The sequence below is a fragment of the Amblyomma maculatum genome, chromosome 3 (assembly GCF_055883805.1).
Source record: "Amblyomma maculatum isolate TAMU_Amacu chromosome 3, ASM5588380v1, whole genome shotgun sequence".
NCBI classification, from domain to species: domain Eukaryota; kingdom Metazoa; phylum Arthropoda; class Arachnida; order Ixodida; family Ixodidae; genus Amblyomma; species Amblyomma maculatum.
Genome location: NC_139346.1, coordinates 128,352,568 through 128,372,515, shown reverse-complemented (window position 1 = coordinate 128,372,515; position 19,948 = coordinate 128,352,568). Strand labels below are relative to the sequence as shown.

At 44.0% G+C, this 19,948-nt stretch overlaps 1 protein-coding gene across 1 annotated transcript in view; it reads left to right on the top strand.

The window, feature by feature from the left end:
- Positions 1–209: 209 nt before the first annotated feature.
- The window catches only part of LOC146195990 (uncharacterized), a 36,622-nt gene continuing 16,883 nt past the window's right edge, over positions 210–19,948 (top strand). The window contains exon 1 of the mRNA XM_084597992.1: positions 210–470. Within this exon, the coding sequence (XP_084454118.1) occupies positions 447–470 (24 nt within the window). The 5' untranslated portion in view covers positions 210–446. The remainder of the gene's footprint in view (positions 471–19,948) is intronic.

The following is a 19,948-nucleotide window of genomic DNA, read 5'->3' as shown; positions in this document are numbered from 1 at the left end:
CGGAACCAGTTCTGACCGCATCAGCCGGACCCGCGCAGAAGGCGCGAACTTGACTCTGTGATGCGGCCGCGTAACCTCCTCGCTCGGCCTTGATAAGCGGCACCTCCTTGACGAGAAGTGCCGATCACCGCTCGCTAGGGACGACAGAGACGAGCGTCTATTGCGTATCTCGTATAACGACCAAGGCGGGACGTTCCGCTCGTACGCGTTGCTGCCGTTTGGATGAGAGAAATGAGAGAAGGGTTTCGGCGGAGAAAAAGGATATCCCCGACCGAGGTCCCCCCTTTTGCTTATAAGTTTGAAACGAGGAAAGCTTCAGGGGGAGAGAGAGGGTTCAATTTAAGGGGTTCACGTGCCTAGACAAGCGGACGATATTGCAGTGCGTCGCGTGCTGTCGAGGAAGCCTAGCAACAACAAACGGAGGGCCTACACTGCAGTTCCACAGAATGAGAACCAAATCCTGGACACTGGTAAGCGGCTCGCACACGTCACTTTGTTCGCTCTGTTATTTTTTTTTTTTGTTGCACCGACACATCATGAATTGAAAGAGGGAATTAGTCATAGTGCAGCAAGAATGCAGGAGTTTAGTCTGGGGAGAGTGCATGAGAGGTTTGCATTGTGAGCTGTTCTTTCTGTACCTTCGCGCAAGAGGTGACGCAGGGGAAGAACCATTAGCAGTGGTTGACTGATTATCTAATAGACAACAATGAACTATGACTTTCAATGACTGGAATTGGTTCCATTAGGCTCTATGTGGTTTTTCGTCCCAACGCCACTTAGGCGATCACGGCCTAAGTAGCTGGATATAGACATTTGAAGCGTTCAAATGTCACTCACCTCGCAGAGAACACAGCCACATTTAACGCATGCAGCGAAACGCGGTTGTTGAAGCCAGAAACGAGCCTAAATGTTATAAGTAGTGCCGGGAAAATAAAATGCACATTGAAATATTTTCCAAGATATAACAAAACTGAATACGTTTTTACATCAAGATATTAAAAAGTAAGGCTAATATAAGTGAAAAATAAAAATAAATGGTACATTAAATTAGATCACTTTCCGTCTTCAAGCGTTACCGGGTGTCCAAATAAATGTAACCAATGGTTTCAAAATATGGCTCGCTGTAGTCAAGGAAATTAAATTCAGAGCAGTGGAGGGTCCTATTACCTACAGTGCTGCATTGCTGTGCTTGTCAACTTTAATCAAATAATCAGATATATTTACATTTCCGGGAAACAAACATCAACGGAAATATTGTAGACGTTTTCGAAAAAACGGTTAAATATGTTGTTTTTGTCAAGTTTTGTTTTAATTAGCTTTATTTGCTCTACTTCAAGAAAGCTCTCATGTGATTCAAGAAAGCCCATTGCACTGTCAAAGCTTCATTGGAGGCAGCACATAAAACAAAAAGCGGCTTTTCCTTATCTAAGACACATCTCCGCAGTCAGAGCAAGTGCCGCCGTATCCTGGAAGCTTTTAATTTTTCTTACTACACGAGGTATTGCTTACAGCCGGTAAATAAAGCTGTTAACGTAAACGGTAGCTTCATGGAATCAACGTACCTATTTTGGAGACGACCTGTAAATTTCAACCTGGTTTTTCGATTCAACCATTAGTAGTTCAGAAACTTTCGAAAAAAGTACAGAATGTGCACTGAAGAAAGCAAAAGCATGAGCGTTGCTACAAACACGTTGCAGAGTAGAAATTTCTTTTTCTTTGCGGGTGTTCGCTGTAGGGCTCCATAAAGCATGAGATTGAACGATGCGTCGTCTCTCCTGTCATGTGGCTTTCCTAGGCGCGCATTTGTTACGGTGCTCTCGCAAGTGTAGAGTTGGCAGTACGGCTGTGTTCGTCGTCGCACTCCCTTCGTTACCATGAAGACGGCAGGAACGCTTAACAAGAAGGACACATCTCCCGGAATCTTCCGGACAGCTCTCGTGAATAGATCTTGCGCATGCGAGATTTCCTCCTTAAGCTAAAAAAGGCTTTCGCCTTAAGTAAGTAGGTAGTCTCGTCCACTTCTAGCTGTAAATGCTCACTGGTTCCAAAGCGTCATTGCTTCCGGCCCGGCCCAGCAGTACCGCTAAGTGGCAGGCCATGTGAGGCAGCATGTCCGGTGCCCTGTGTGCTTGCATCTATTTGCATCAATATGTGTCTGTGTCGGGCGCAGTGTATTTTTTTGAAAGCAGTGACAGTGTTATAGCTAGCAGTGGATGACCCTGCACATATGATCTTTGCTATGTATTTAACGTTTCGAAAATCAAAAAACATACTGTACACTAGGTTAGGCGGCGCTGAAGAGCCCCGAGCGGGTTTTTACTGCGCAAGGACAAACCATCGCTTTTTAATTCTGTAGATACATTAAGCTGGGACACCCTGTGTTCAATGAGTACGCTTTTAGTTTTCAAGGTTATTTTCAAAAGCTTTTGAAGACCCATACATAACAAAAAAGTGGTTTTTAACTGGGAATTAAAGCGCTCTTGGGCTTGATCAATGTGACTAAATATTTTGCCCACACTTATGCTCGGTTTTAAGGGAGTGACGCGAAAGCGTCAGTGGAGCCCCTTCGCGGTTCCTCTTGACGATGCAGGCACGCACATTGCCTTTTCTGTCTCCACCCCAAGAATTTGGTGGAAGATCATACGGCATACATAAAATGCCTCGCTTTATTCGTGTTGCACGAATGTTCCTGCGTGGCCCAGCGGTAGTGTGCAGGGATCGCAATCAATGAGTCCATAGTTCAAGTACTGCCTAAGTGTCTTCATTGCTGAGCACTTTTCACGTGTACATATATTTTTTATTTCTTGATCACGTTTGCGTAGTCTTCCAACCTTCTAAGTGCATTATATTTAATTTTTAAACGCTTATTGATTCCACCGTTCCACGCATGAATATCGCAGAAGTAACCGAGAAAGGGTTTTGTTACACATCAACTCCGGAAGCCGAGTTTCGAGCAAAACAGGGCTCTCTTATTGCTAAAAATAGCAGCTTGGGCATGTTGGTTATGCATCTCGAGGCAACAGGGCCGAACGTGGACGGGAGAACAAGATTAGAAGACGACACAACGAACTGTTAACTCGAGAGTGTTATTGCTGTTGCACTAAGTGTGATCACCGGCATTGCTGGACTGGTTGACATTCCTATTTTGACACGGCTATGGAGTTACATGTATTTTGTGTACTGAACGCTGTGGCGACATCACAGGCCTCGCTGTCATTATCGCTCTTATCGCCTTTTACATCATTGCTCACTCGAGTGGCGTTCAAAGCACGGACGTTCTTGGCCCTCACCCTGTGCCCTCCTTTTCTGTGTGTGCCATTTAGAATCATATCTCCGGCCATCGACCTCAATATTTGTCACATTTATCTGCTACTGCCATTCCTTGAACGTGTTATGTCTGGCCATTTTGCTAAAAGGTTATTTGTATATAAATGTTGACTCCATGTAACTCATGGCAGCAATAAATGGCTTGAAGGTGTTTATGTTCTGGCAGCCTCATATTTCTCTACTAAAAACGCCTCCTTGTAACATTCCACATAGAGTACTTATATAAAAGAGTTTTCTCATATCCAGAAGAGCAAATAGCGGACTAAAGATAAATATTTTCATTGAAGGACAGAACCGAACGCTACATTTTGAAATTTATACTAAATAAATAGAATTCAATCGGAGGTTTTTCGACACTTTTGTTCATTGACAGAAAGTATGAATCGGCACATCACATTTTTTATTGATGATCCTTTCAAAAACACTATTGAGACAGAGAACTATCATTGCTGTGGCAATGAAACAGAATGGCGTCTCTGGGCGATTGTTACAGGGTGTGCGTATCTTAGAGGTCGAAAGCCCTGCTTCTGCTAACGGAAAGCTTTCCACGCACGAACAAAGTTGAGCGTAGATTCCGACAGCCTGTAGCGGCACACCCACACACCAATGAGCAACATCACGTCCTCTTCGTTACATTCAGCTGCGCACTTCTCGCCGTTCCGCAGGGCGTGTGGCGCCATATCCGGCGCTAGCAAGCCAGGATTCTCTGTAGATCACAGAAAGATGCGGGATATGCTGTCCACCGTGACTTCTAATATCTGGCATAAAGCACACGCTGCTAAGACGGCAGGCAGGATTATGTGATCAGTTTGTGCGGAAATCAACATTGAGAGCCGCAGCGCTCTGCACGCATACATCAACGTATGGCACTTAAGGCGCCATAGCATATTATCCTGCTGTAAAATACTATCCGTTACCACGTCGGGGCGTACCATACCGTGATGTACAAGACATTCTTCTTATCACATCTCTAATTACAAAAGTGAGCTGAAATATTTAAAATAAGGCAGTTTAATTAGACCGACAAGCGATAACAGCATGGCAGAAGCACATTAGCCGTCGAAAAACTGCTGGCAGCCGCATTTTGAACAATCTTCAACCAGTTAAATTCCTTGTTCACCATAGCCTCTGCAGATAATAGAAGTACTGCACATTCCTTTTAGGGATAAGAAAAAAAAAAGGACGGTTTCATTTTCTTAAGGCGAAGCAATGTAAAGAAAAATACGGTCACGTATGGTTAGTGCAATGCGAAGAACTTACAGTTCACAAATAGGCCATTTTTCATAAAGAGTTTGGTTTGGTTTGTGGGGTTTAACGTCCCAAAGCAACTCAGGCTATGAGAGACGCCGTTGTGGAGGACTCCGGAAATTTCGACCACCTGGGGTTCTTTAACGTGCACTGACATCGTACAGCACACGGGCACCTTGCTTTTCGCCTCCATCGAAAAGCGGCCGCCGAGGCCGGGATTCGATCCCGCGTCCTTAGGAACAGTAGTCGAGCGCCGTAACCACTGCGCCACCCCGGCGGGGTACGAAACTAAACTAGTACTGCCAATCCTCTAAATACGCTAAGAAAAAAAATGGCGTGCGCGTGCTGTTAAGAATGCAGTTCGTTTAAATTCATCCACACTACAAGTTTGCAGCTTACCTTAAGCCTCAGCGACTATAGTGTTAGTTAGTTTATAGTACATAAAGAGTGTAATGTACACCAGGCTTGAAGTTACTTGCAGCACCTACTTAGTGAGAACTATTTCAAGTTTATTCCAAGAGTTACAACGCCTGTTTCGAAAGAAGTAGGAACTAGTCGGAATCCCGCAGGGAGGAAATCTTTTTTCTAGCGCTTCAGGTTCCTTTTGCCGCCTAGCTTATTTCACACAATGTAGTCTTCGAATCTGGATAGCCGCTTATCTTGCATGACGGTAAGCATTAGGCAAGCCTATCATTTATAGGCCGCTTTGTTCCTCGACACTCTGGCAGCACTATCTCGCTATGCAGATCTGCCTCTCACGTCAAGGTCCCTAAACTACATTCAAAAAAGGACGCGCCACCATCCCACATATACAGTTCTTTCTTGTCGCGTTCGCTGTCAACTGTGGACAACCCTCATCGTCATTATCAAAGCGAATCGCAGTGTGCCTCTAATTTACATGTTTAGCCTGCTTATTTGTGAAACGCAGCTACATTTACTTACCTCTACAGTCTAAACAAAACGCTGTGCACCTGTCAGCCATCGGCTGCCAAGCTTACCCCTTCATTTTTTGGATGCAGCTCAGTGTTGTGGTTGTAACGTGAAAATTAAAAGAAATTAAATAATCATTAAAAGTTTGCGGAAACCCGTGGAGTCGAACGCGGTTCTTCCATAGTGCGGGACGAGCACGCAACCACAATGCTACAAAACCGCATTGTTCGTCTGCAAATGAAGGTGGACCTAATGTGCGCAATACCTTACCACTATCAGCTTAAGTTTAGGTGCGTCTTTAGAGGGAAACTGATTACGGATGTAGTAGTTAAGTGGTAGCAAAGAACATTTCCGCTTTGCTTACCTGCGATGCGGCGCTCACTAGAACATTCTCTTTATTATACGGGGCTCCCGGAACAGATGGCGCGAGCCGCCACCCGATTCCAAGCCTTATGCATCCATCCATCACGTTCAAGTCATCAGCGTTTAAGCTATCGCGTTGATCGCTTAAGGACGAAGCTTAATAGCGTCCTCCAATTTTTTTCTTTGAATAATGAAGTTGCCAAAGCTCGTCATGCTGGAAGCTCTACACAATACACACTTTTTAAAATAATTAGCATGCCTCCATTCCGCAAACTCCACTGCACGTATCTTCGCATTCTCTCTGTTAAGCACAGACGCATACATGAATAAGTCTCACTCGGTCGCGCACTCTTATTCAAGATCGACACGATGAACATTACGGCTTCCAACACCACAGAATGGCAGAAAAGGCGGATAACCTAAAGTAGGAAATGTATATCTGTGAAACATTTTTAACACGATAACGTTAAAAGACCCCGTTAACCAAAAATTCGGCGTAGGCAGCCAGCGCCGGCGTTCTGAGAGAAAAATCACAAAAAAATCACAAGTAAAGCTGGCTGGCAGTAACAGGCAGCAACATGGTAGAGCACTAACTGGACTTAGGGTTGTCCGACGTTACGTTTGGCAGAAGTTGCCAACTTGGGTTTCTCCTTTCATAGGGGAGGATGATATCAGAATGGCCAACCAGGACCGCTGCTTTCATGTTACCCCTATAGGCCACGCATGTTGCTATGTACGACTCGGTTAGAGAATGGCTTTATATGTAGGCTATCGCACCGTACTCGTACAGGCGGAGCTTGAGCGTTTGCCATAATTTGTCTGCTCTAAAATGTATATTGCACGCGCCTAACTCTCGCCACAGTACTCTCTTCCCATCCCCCCGTGCCCCCTCCTATTTAAGGCATCACTTTATGGAGATGAGCTAGCAATAGCGTGGACAACACGAGATTTCATTCTCCTTTATTCGAATTGTCGTGCAAAAAGTTTTAAAAGTGCGATGCACCCTAGAGGCGCGTGCTGTATTTCGTTGAGGCTGCCCTAAGGAAGGCAGTTTAATCATGTAGCTTTGTAAGAGCAAAAAGCGCTCAGTGGATCATGTTTCGCGTGCGCGCTGCTGTATATAATCTTATCGAAGTATCACGAGGCTCGTCGCCGCCGCCGAAGCGTGCCGCGTATGAGAGGCAACTTGCATGGGTCAGCGCATATAAGGAGAGTACTGAGAGCGGCTCTCGACGACAGTTAGAAAATGCCCTGGGCGATCGGGGATATTCATCGGTTAGAGGTAAAAAATAAGCAAAGCAATGACTTTGGCAGGATATGATCTGTGCCAAAATCTCCTTAGGATAAACTCAGGGTAAAGGCACCACAATTTTTTCTCTCCTCTTGGAAGTAAAGATGTGTGATCAATGAAATCCCACGTTTCCAATTTCACAGATGCAGCGCTATAGGTAGCTACATTTTCAACTGTCGAGGTATTTCAAAATGCCGCACTGTGAGATTTGGTAAGGCATATTAAAGAGTTGCCCCGCCGATTATCAGAGAGCAGTATGTACAAAAGCCCTAGGAGACGAAATAAGCATGCCTGGAGCTTTGAAAATATTTGAAGAATAATAGTCATGTTGATCGGGAAAAAAAATGAAGCTGAAAATATTCTAAAAGCAATAATGAAATATTATGTAACCGCTGAAATAAAACCTTTGCTGCAAATCTAAATTGATGAATAGAACTTGACGAGATAAAAGGATTTCATGTCTTCGACGTCGAAACAAAATTAACCCTGAATCAAAATCTTAATTTTCAAAAAGGGTTTTCTTTGCTCCCAGTGCGTTAATTTAGTCCTTTTGTTTCAAGTTACATCAAAGAGTAATTTCGAAGAGCAACAATATGCCACAATAGCTCTTGAAAACTGTTTCATTTTCGTGTTCGTGAAATGGAATTGCTCGAAGAAAAGCGGCTTTTAAAAATAGTTAGTCGTAACACCCACATCGAATTGCACAAAACAATCTTAAAACTGTCTTAGCTAAGTCCAGACTTAACTGGAGTCTAAAGAATAGGCCCCTAGTATGGCCGCTTAAGACTGGAGTTAAGACTGGGCTTCAGTCCTGACTTGAATAAGTCGCTTGTATGATTACGACTCTAGTGCTGTCTTGGTTAAGACACAAGGACGCCAGGTGTCTAAGTAGAGAAATTAGGGAAATACAGGGATGCGCTGACACTGTCCCTGCTGTAAGATGTACACATTCCGTCAATTTTGCGTTGTGTAAAATCCGTGCCATTGCTTTTTGCGGCTTAAGATTGTGTTACGAGGAAAAATGCCCCAAGTGGTTGCTGAGGCCGTTCTGGGAAGCCACTGTGGTGAACAGGAACCCGAAGCGTTCGACGTTCGGAACACGAGCCGTCTTAAATAAGCTTGGTCTTTCTGAAGACACCATTTAAGTCTGGACTTAGCTCGGTCTTTATCGTGCAAGCCGGCCCCAAGCCGCGATTATAGTAAAGGCTTTGAGGTCTAGCGCTTCCACTCGACAGCCTCACTGTCACTGGCCGCTGGCTGATGGAACTTGGCTGAGGGGTATTTAGTAGACATTATCCGGATTCGCTTATTCCGATAATATTTATCTGTTAGGCGGCGGCAGTTGATCTGAGCAGTTACTGATTGGCAGACGGGTTTGTGCGCTTACGAGAGCGCATTAGATGGCCAAATTTGCAGGTGCTGCCGAGTTCTTTCAGATGAGAAAAGAACATACCAGAACTCTTCCAACCACACGTCAGACACTCTTCCTAGGCAACACAGGTTCGTTGGTACAGCTCGGATAAAGAGGGTGTTTAACCCTACGCGGTGGGAAGAGTCGAACCAGTTGCCTAAGCCAAAGGAATGCCGGTTTAACAATACTACTACCCTTCCCATATTGCTCTTACCATTTTTCATTGAAAGAAACGTTTGCATCATTATAAACATCTTGGGATCTTTCCCTCAATTTTCTGGCATTCATAAAGTTTCATTTGTGCGCAATGTATCCACAACGCATCGCTACAGCAAAGTGCTCCTGTGGTGCATGAAGTAGCCGAAAATATTTGTACAACGCAATATCTAATGCCCCCCCCCCCCCCTTCCAGTCTTTGGAATCAAGCAAAACCTTAAACGTTCAGGTAAACCATGGGCAACTATGCCCTAATCATAATATTTAGGTGATTTTTTAGCTTCATGTTAGAAGGCACATGAATATTTTGATCAGTATCAATGTGAAAGCATGTTTCCGCTCATGTGTGGAGTGCACATGATCTTTCGAGAGAACGCAAAATGTTTAAAAACATGATATGTCTGAAAGATAAAATGAAATCATGGAGCAGCAGGCCATTGCATTAGTAAGTCTATAATATAAAATGCTTGAGCATGTTATTTGCAGTAACCTATCTATTCACCTGCAAAGTGAGAACTTTTTTTTTTTGCTATCTAGAGCATGCATTTAGGGCTGGAGTTCACTTTGATAAACAATGATTTTCATTTATTTAGGATATAGTTCCCGCGATTAACTCATGCAAGCAAATAGACTGCACCTCCTTGGGCTTTTGGAAAGCACTTGATTTCGTTTCTACCCCGCCGGGGTGGCGCAATGAAGGCGCTGGACTACTGTGTCCATAGATGCGGGATTTAATTCCGGCCTCAGCGGCCCCTTTTCTGTCTAGGCGAAAAGCTAGGCGCCCCTGTGTGCTGTGCGATGTCAGTGCATATTAAAGAACCCAAGGCGGTGGAAATTTCCAAAACCCTGAACAACGGTGTCTTACATAACTTGAGTCGCTTTTTGGCGTTAAATGCAATAATCCAAACCAACCAAACTAATTCCATTTCATATGCACTTGTGGGACAAAAACTTTTCCTCCTTAATACGCTATTCGACCGGGTTATATGATTGAAGCATACCTAACGGAAAGAAGGCAATTGGCGGGTTCCGCAGCGGTTCGCGTTTGGCCGAATGCTTTACATGACCTATTTAAATCAATTTGGAGAACATAGATCCTATGCTTTGGTGGTGATGATTACTGTATGGCGGAGAGTGAACGTTTGCAGAATGAGCTGAACTCTATATTATGGCGCTGTTATTTCTGAAAGATAAATGTCAATCTTTCCAAGTGTAAACTCGGGAGATTTGCAACTAAGCAAACAGTCAATGCTTACTAATATGTCATATGTGAAACCTACCTATCCACTGCAACAGATTATAAGTACTTTTCGGATATTTTCTCACCCAACACTCATGGAATGCTTAGGTTCATGCCATAACATTGAAGGCTATTTGAATGTTAAAGTTTCCCAGACATACTTATAAGCAGGTACCTGTTAGTCTGAACCGAACGTTATACTCATCAAACGTACGTCCCATCCTTAGGTGCGCGTGCAGTGCTTTATATCCGTCAACTCGAACATAGCAAGCTGGAACTAATTGTGCTACGAAGAAGTTCGGCAATGGCGCGAAAGGAGGACTCACGCTAGGCCAGCCATTAAATCATCTTTTACCCTGTCGCCATGTTGTGCCGTCGTCTTGTTTGTCGCCACGAAACATTTTGGTTGGAAGTGATGTGCACGCCATCGCCATTCTCACTTTGGATTGTCGACGCCATCCGTACGTCGGGAATATCGGCTGACCGCCTGGGGATATCGCCGCGCACCTTCACCCCAACCCTTCCTGCCCAGATCTGACCAACCGCAACTACCACAGCCCCACCCCCAGCACTGATCTGAAGACAAGGCGCACAGACGAACCAACCAGAGTCGAGACCAGAGTAAAGAACCGAAGGAACCGAATGACATGAACACGCAACCCCCGCCCAGCCGCCCAGCGTGACTTCGAGCTATCGGTCCCACGGCTGTTTGGTGGCGGATGGTTGAAGAGCTCCAGGGGAGGTGGATCGCACAAGCGTCAACGGGTTCATCGTCACAGTGATGGCAAGCTATCATGCTCTTCTATGTTTTCTTCAAACTCCTTCCCGTCGCGTCACCACCGACTTCTACGAACCGATCGCGAAAGATCGCTCGGCGGCCTTGGAAAGTGTTACGAAGAAGATCGGCAGTGGCGCGAGAGGAGCCCTCGCGCTAGACCAGCCAATAAATCATCTTTAATCATGTCGCCATGATGTGCCGTCTTCTTGCTTGTCGCCACGTACAATAGAATCACGTGCTGCTCGCTTCGCCTCACGATCATGACTTCTGGACAAGATATGCGATATTTCAAAGCAGCTAGGCTAGCCGAAGCACAAAATAAGAAGAAAGCACTTGATCATGTCACTACTTCATAATATTTTGAACTCGAGAACTGGAATTCTACAGTTAGGTACCTCGAAAAAACCGACGTATGTATCTGAGACACGCACTATGCTCTTAAAGTAAGTGGAAATGCCCAGCAGAGTAAACACATTGAAGCATATAGCCTCTTTCCAAAGACAATACATGAATTGTATGCTTTCCACAGATCATTTTCTCGAAAACTCCATTATCTTAAAAATGAGATTTGAAAAGTTTTATGTTTCAAATATGACTCTTGCTTTCATTTTTGCTTTTAACATTTCTTCGGGTTTTTCTGTGTATCGCGGTATAGGCCTTTTTTATTTAGTGCCATTTTAACTCTTGCCTAGTGCCATACTACGATAGTGTATGTGATACATGCCATCATCGCGTGAAACATTATTTTTATATTTTCTTGACATTGATTCATCATGTGACTTTGCTTTACCAGCTTTTCAATCGCAGTGTTTATTAAAGCCCAACTTCGCGATTGAACTTGGAGGCCCTGTAGGTATTTCGAATACACAAAAATAACCTGCGAAAAGAGAAAGAAGGATTTCCGCCTCTGGGTTTCCAACCAAAGTCAGAAGGAACAGTGCAGATCTCCTGGCCCAGATCATAGAGCACTACATCACTGTGCAACAAACTTGCACTGTGCATTTATCGTCTTCATGAATCTATCTGCGCTGATACTTCATTTCCCCTAATAAAGTACGCCTAGAGTTACTGCTTTGCCAGGTGCCTTTGCTAGGGTTGCGCGAAGGCGCCGCATAAGCAACCAAGTTGTGGGTGAAGCCATACGTCCTCTTTGCAGGAATCAAGCAGTGAGACTGAAAAGCAGTCGGGAAGAGATTACTTTAGCGGTCCTAATAGAAATAAGTCACCGTCGCCGCAGCTCGCACACAGCGGGGCATGTCGTCCCCGCGACAGATGGAGTGCCTGTTGTGTCGGCTTCAGCGTGTTACACAGTTGCTTTGTGGCGAAAGAAAAGGAACGTGCAACTCTGGCAAGGTCTACATAGTAACACTAAGTATGCCATACACATAACGCCATCTGGCCGAGTAGGGCAGATGTTCGCTAGCGCAATGTTGGGCGAATCCATCACGTGGCGCAACAGAGCTCTTAATGCTTACAAATTATTCACAACGCTGTGAGAATCTTGCAATTTTTTCTCCATTGGTAATCTGTCAACAGAGTCTGACTGTGCCAACTGCTTTATCTAGATGGCAGTAGTGTAGGCAGCAATTTCAGCAAATGATGAATAGGACATGAAATGAAAACTTAATAACAAAGTACTCGAAAACATGAAATATATTGAAACACAGTTGAAGACGATGAATTCTGATTGCCGTCCTTTCTGTCTTTATACATTTAGCGAGATAAGATACAAAGGCCGTAAATTTCTTATGTTTAATTCTGAACCGAAAAGCTCGGAAGCATAGATTAGCTGTACGCTTCCAGGCCTAGAATATTCATGGTCACACACTTACTCTGACCTGCCTTTCCTTCTTTAGTTAATATCAAGTGTATTTTTGTTTAAGATCAACATTGCGTGTTTCGTCAGCAGGTCCCATGTCCCAGTGTTTCAGACTTATGCTTAGGCCCATGTGGTTTCCGTTCCTCTAGGCACCTCTCATTGTTTACTATGTTGCACAACTGAACGCCGTTCGTGAGCTTTATCAGCTATCTGACTGTAATATACCGCCGATCGCGGTTTCTCAATGGAATTATTTATTCGCGACTTTCTATCCGTCCTCTTATTGAGCAACTAAAAGTACGACATTTCATTTTCATAATGCCAATGGACAACAAATTGATGCAATCAAGGCAGAAAGCTGGATTAGTTTGGGTGTCATCACGACAATAAATCACCGAATAAGAACATTTAGGCGCTGCACTGTCATTCGATGTTGCATTCCTTTGATTTCGTTTTTATCCTGCGGCGATTTGAAAAAAGCACCAAACCTTTCACTGGATAATTTTATAATAATAATAATTGCTAATTATGAGCTCTATAACGTCTATAAAGCATGCCTAGCAGTGAAAGGCGCGTGCAGAGGTCGAGAAGGTGTAAAAAGAAACTAAGTGTTAATGAAAGCACCAGGTGCAATGTCTTCCATATTATCGCTACTGATCTATGCGGGCTATATTCACAGCTAGGAGAGGAGTGTTTTAGGCGCCAGTTAGATGGAGTGAAAATTTCCCAGCCGATTATGCTAGTGATGGAGCTTTTAGTAACTAATACTGCATGATAGGTCCACTATATATACCACAAGTCAGCAAGATGTAGGAATAATCAATACAAATATTGTATTTCACTATGCTGCTCATCCGCAGCTAAGCTTTCTAACATGAACACCCTCTCCTATTATTACCTGTAATGTATTTGTATTGTTACGTAATATGTGCGGATTATATGATTAAGGTGACCGGACATTGATGATGAGGGTTACAATGCGGCGAAGACATCAAACTGATGTGAGCTTGACCTGGTAAATATATTGAGAAAAATGAAAGAGGCATATCAAGGAAGACCACTGATGCAATATCGAATCATATGTAGTGTTCAATAAAACGTTGACTTATTCACCTGACACCATCGAGTGCTGGATAGGAGACAAAATTCTGAATTCGAAACAGGAGCTTAGGCTTATTGGAATGAAGGAAGCGGCTTCTGAAGGGAATTGTGACTCTCATAGCAGAGCGGGCCACGGCAAAAGAAATGCGTGCTCAAAAAGCTGAAGGAGGCTACGTCACGACAGTGTGACATACACTCTACTCGCACAGCGGCTGTTATGATCTGCAAAAAACTTCTGAAAGCACTGCATAATCTGCAATGGAAGACACGAAAGCCTTATCATTTCTGCTGCACACGGTACGTCGCGCACACCCTGTATAGATTTTGCTATCAAGGCCAAGGCTCGTGCCGCACAGTGAAAATTGTTTTACCTTGGCACGCTTTCGTCGCAGTGCTTCTGCAAGTGTGGGATTTGACGGTACGTCGTCATTGTTGCGCGTGGCCTTCTTTGGCGCGCGTTCGTTGCAATTCTCCTGACAGTCGGCATTTGGCTCTACGGCGTCGCTTGACGTCGCACCCCCTACATTGCCATGGAGACGGCAGGTACGATAAACAAATACCGCGAAGAGATCTCGCCCACACGAGATGTTGACCGTGAACCAAAAAAAGGCTCTTCCACTATAAAAAGAAACTGGAACTCCTGGGTGTGTGAGAATCTCCTTTAGATCGTTATCACCTTAAGGAAGACAGGAAGACATATACATGAGCTGTTGGGTGTTTGTCTCATTCAAATGACCATAAAGAATATTTCAAGAGAAGTACCTGGACATTCGATGTATATTAGGGGAATAACTCATCGTAAATTCTCATTGGGCAGGAAGTTTTCGAATGCCAAGTGTAGCGGCACAGTGGTCGGTCTTCAAATCGCTTTGCATGTTTCGTGCCATCTGTCAATTCCTAGCGAAATTCTTCACCAATGTCATTTATTACCTTTCTTTTATATGCAATTACAGATACAAAGTTCGAATTAAACCTGCTTTGGACGCCGCAAGAAAACTCTCTTCCTTCTGGCATTTTTAGATTTTTTTTGCCGTGTGTAATTGGCGAAGTTGAATGAAGCATTATGCCTTCACAGAAATACATATGTCGAACCATATACAGCTAGACCTCTTAAGAGATAGCATGCAAAAGGGACTCACATAATGTCAGCTTTCGAGCGTGATTCTGCATTTCCTGCAGCGGGCTCATTAAATAAAGAGCACCACCGACCTCCCTGACACCACGACGTAAAGTTGGGATTATATTTAGCAGGATCTAAACGTGCGTCACAGAACCTCCATTGCGCAAGAAAGTATTTCCTTTTTTAGGCGGCCATCAGTAAAAATAAATAACCTCGTCCGCGCGCTATTCTAAAGCGTCATAGTTTTGAGAGACGCATCGCTGTTTTTCCTGCAACCTCTGAATAGTCTGCGTCGTGAGGTGATGTTGAACACCTTTTTTGTTGAAGATTCTATATAGGATGTGTACAATTTATGCTCTATGATGGAGGTGGAAAATAATGGTTAATGCATGCATCACGAGTCGGAAATCAACTTTATTGTTACTCTTCGTAATAACCAGCTATTCGGATAAAATGTACAAATATAGGGGAACAATTTCACGGTCCACTATACTGCAACCCTAAAATAGCGGAGCGGGACATCTTACACAAACATAGGAATCTTCTGTTAAAAAAGAGAGGCGTTCCATGCTTACGACCATTTAATAGTGCACTTGGGACTTCTGCACCCTCAGGATCAGGTACCGTTCTTCGTACAAAGGCATTAAAGAGCGTGTATATGGAGGGCAGCTTCTCCTACCGAAGAAAGGAAGAAAACTATATTGAAATACATGGAGCACCCGTGATTGTTTGCATATCGTTAGGACTGCCGATATCTCAATCCTGTGGCAGTACACGGCGTGTTGTTATGAACTGTATGCAAATGAGCACCAGGTACACTCGTTTGAAAACATTGAATTTCAGACATCAAGTCGCCGAGTTTGATAATACTACGGTTGAACTAAAGCGCTCTCCAGCTATGCAGTTAGGTGTGCAAAAGGGCTCAACAAGAGCGAATTAAAGCCGTTGTAATGAGAATAGCCTCAAAACGAAATTAGCAGTGGATGGAGAGGTGGTAGGTTTTTCTATTTTAATGAATGCAAAAACAACTGTTCCGGCAGTGTATTTTAGGGAGTAGTTTCGTTGCGCGTAGATACCTATTAGGTGAAGAAGAGGGGAATCGTAGGCAACTGTGAATTGTTTTTTGAACCAAATTTGGTAAGAAATACTGATAAACAAAAAAAAGCATACTGCAGCATTTCGTAACAGCAGCAGAACATGAAGCGATCATGAAGATTCTGAGAGTTTCCGAGCCAAGCCGTCTTTTGTTTGAAGATTATGTATTATCGGTGTCATTCGCAGTATAATGTTCCTTATCATGAAGATGGTATCAGGAAAGCAAGCTAGATATAGACAATCTTATAATATTTTGTCAATGCATTGTTATAGGTGAATGAAAAATGACACTAGAAGCAAAAATGAATAGACCTGGAATTAGTGCACATGCTGCATAAGAAAGCAGTGGTGCGTCATCGTCTCTTCATTTGTCTTAACTGCATCCAAGTTATGACGAATAGCCACTATCGTTATCTAGTACACTCTCTCTTGATAGAGGTGTTGCTGTAGTTGGTCATACAAGTCCATTTTTTGATAGTCAATTTCATTTCGTTTTGTGAAATACACTATACATTCAAATGGGACATTTTGCGAAGCGCTAGCTGACCGAGTCTTCAGTGTCGCAGCAGTAATCCAAGCAGATTTTGTGAGTATGTCTGGCACCCTCTTTAATTAACAAAGTCATAAGTACAGTGACCTTTTCGAAGATAAGAAGAAAAGTTTATAAAAATGAGCCTTGTAAAGACAAAACTGCACAATTCTCAAAATGTGTCCTCTGTGAATAGGCGGAAGCACTCAGATATAGAGGCTTACCACCGAGTACTTCTACGATTGCACAGGCACGTATACATATGCAAGCACATAGGACAATTAGTTCAGTCTTTCAGTCGTGTCCGACTCTTCGTGACACCATAGACCATGTCACGCCACGCCTTCCGGTCTCTCACTATCCTCCTAACATCACATAACTTCATCTGCAGCGCGTCGAGGATGCCATCTAACCATCGCGTTCACTGCCTACCCCTTTTCCGGCGACCCTCAACCTTTCCCAACATCAAATCTTTCTCCAGCAGCTCCTCTCTTCTCATCAGATGACCAAGGCATCTGAGCTTTAACTTTAGAATTTGACCCTCCAATGAGCAGTCAGGGCTATGGTCGATAATATCGACTAATGTGATCTTCTGGCAGTCCAAGGAACTCTCAAGAGTCTCCGCCAGCACCACAAATTAAAACGCGTCAATTCTTCGGCGGTCAGCCTTCTTCACAGTCCAACTCTCGCATCCATACATCACAACTGGAAAGACCATAGCGCGAGTTATACGGATCTTGGTTGAAATTTCATGGCTGCAGTCTCCTTCCAGGGTAATCTTGGAGCCTAAGAAGAGAAAATCTGGCACAGCTTCCACTTCTTGTCCCTTGATGCTTCATGACTTGATAGGGCAAGACGCCATGATCTTTGTCTTTTTAATGTTCAGTTTAAGCCCAAACTTCTTACTCTCTTCTTGTACGCGCATCAGAAGTCTCTTGAGTTCCACTTCACTTTCTGCCATTAAAGTGGTATCATCCGCATACCTAAGGTTGTTGATACGTTTTCCAGCAATCTTCACTCCAGCTGAAGACTCGTCCAGACCGGCCTTCCTCATGATGCACTCTGCATATAGGTTAAATAGGCTGGGCGACAGTATGCAGCCTTGTCTCACTCCTTTCTCAATCCGAAACCAATCAGTAAGACCATGCCCAGTTCTGACTGTGGCCTCTTGCCCTTCATACAGGTTCCTGAGGAGACAGATGAGGTGAATTGGTACTCCCATTTCTTGGAGAGCTTGCCACAATCTGCTGTGATCTACACAGTCAAACGCTTTCGCATAATCAATAAAGCAGAAGTAGATGGGTTTCTGGAACTCTCTTGCTTTTTCCAAGATCCAGCGAAGGTCGGCAATTTGGTCTCTAGTATCCCTGCCCTTGCGAAACCCGGCTTGCACGTCCGGAAGCTTCCGATCCACATGTTGCTGCAGCCTACCTTGGAGGATTTCCAACATCGCCTTGCTAGCATGCGAAATAAGCGCGATCGTGTGGTAGTTGGAACAATCTTTAGCACTGCCTTTCTTTGGAATGGGGATGTAAGCTGACCTCCTCCAATCCTGTGGCCACTGCAGGGTTGTCCAAATCTTCTGACATATTTTATGCAGAATTTTAAGAGCGTCGTGGTTGGGGTTTTGAAGCAACTCAGCTGGAATACCATCAATTTCGCTACCTTTGTTCTTAGCAAGGCTGACTAAGGCCCATTCAACTTCACTCTTCAGGATTTCCGACTCGAGATCAGTAATCACAACAGTTTTATGTTGGGTTTGCACATCCGGGTCCTTGTACAGTTCTTCTGTGTATTCCTGCCACCTCTTCTTCCTCTCTGAGGCTTCAGTGAGGTCCTTGCCTCGTTTGCCCTTTATCACGCCCAGCTTAGTACAGAAGCTTCCTTTGATATAGTTGATTGTATTATACAGAGCTGTTGTGTTCCTTAATTGGCTGTTGTCCTCAACTGCTTGGCACTGTATGGTCAGGAAGGCATTCTTATCTCTCCTTGCTATTTTCTGAAAATCCGCATTGAGAACCTTCTATCTTTCTCTTTTCCCCTTAACTTTTGCCATCCTCCTGTCTTCAGCTATTTGCAAAGCCTCTTCAGATAACCAGTTTGCTTTCTTGCATTTCTTTTGCTTTGAAACTATCTTAGTAGCAACTTCTCGTATTATATCACGAAGATCAGTCCACATCTCTTCAGGCTCTCTGTCTTCTAGATCTAATTCTTGAAATCGATTCCACTCTTCCACAGCATATTCTGAAGGAATTTGATCCAGATCACACCTGAAAGGCCTTCTAGTGTTCTTGCTTTTCCTCAATCGATGCTTAATTTTGGCAACAAGAAGCTGATGATCGGTGCCACAATCGGCCCCAGGCCCTGTTTTTACTGCTTGTATAGCGCTTCTCTATCTCTGCCGGCAAAGAATATAATCGATCTGATTCCTGTACAGACCGTCCGGTGAAGTCCATGTGTACATGCGCCTCTTGGGTTGTTGAAAATGAGTATTCGCTATGGTCAGGTTGTTTTCTTGACAAAACTCGACTAGCCTCTGCCCAGCTTCATTTGGCTCACCAAGACCGAACTTGCCTGTAATTCCGGATATTTCTTCACTCCCGACCTTAGCATTCCAGTCTCCTATAAGAAAAACAACGTCTGATGATGGAGTGCGGTCTAAACGGCATTGCAGGTCCGCATGAAATCTCTCAACGTCAGCTTTTTCAGCAGTAGTGGTTGGTGCATAGACTTGGATAACTGTTATGTTCAAAGGGTGACCTTGGATCCGACGTGAAATCATTCGGTCGTTTTCGGGGTTGTGCCCTAGCACTACATTGCCCATTTTTCTGTTTACTATGAGAGCGACCCCATTCCTTCTCTTGAATTCGTGCCTACTATAAAATACATAATGGTCGCCGGAGTTAAATTCTCCCATTCCATTCCACTTGAGCTCGCTAATACCCAAGATATCAATGTTCAATCTGTCCATTTCTCGCTGCTCATGGACATAGGACAATAGGACATACGAAAGCATCTTCTATAAAATGTGAAAATGTCAGCGTGTCTGCCGTTGTGCTTATCTTCAATAACTAAATAACTATGGTAGTAATGCGTGCTGAAGTTGTGACTACATGCAAGAGGCAAAAACGAGCAGCGTAATGATAGACCATGCGCAGTAGCAATATTGTCTTAAAGCTCGTGCCCATCTGACTGAAAGAAGCATTATACAGGGATGATTGTGCAGGGCATGAACAAAGCCGGGAGCGAAAGGACACGAAAATGGAAGAAATTCAATTCATAACTGGGAAGAGTTGAGCTTCTTTTTAGGGGATCACTGGCTTCTGTTGCTCCTCATTCTCGCCGCAATCCTTCACAGTGTACTATGCTACTGTGTCAGCCTTGTACCAAACTCGGCTCTTCACGTTTGCGTTAAATCTTGTGTCTGCAGTGCCATATTTCCCACCGACGAATAGCTGAAAAGACCTGTCCGTATCTTCG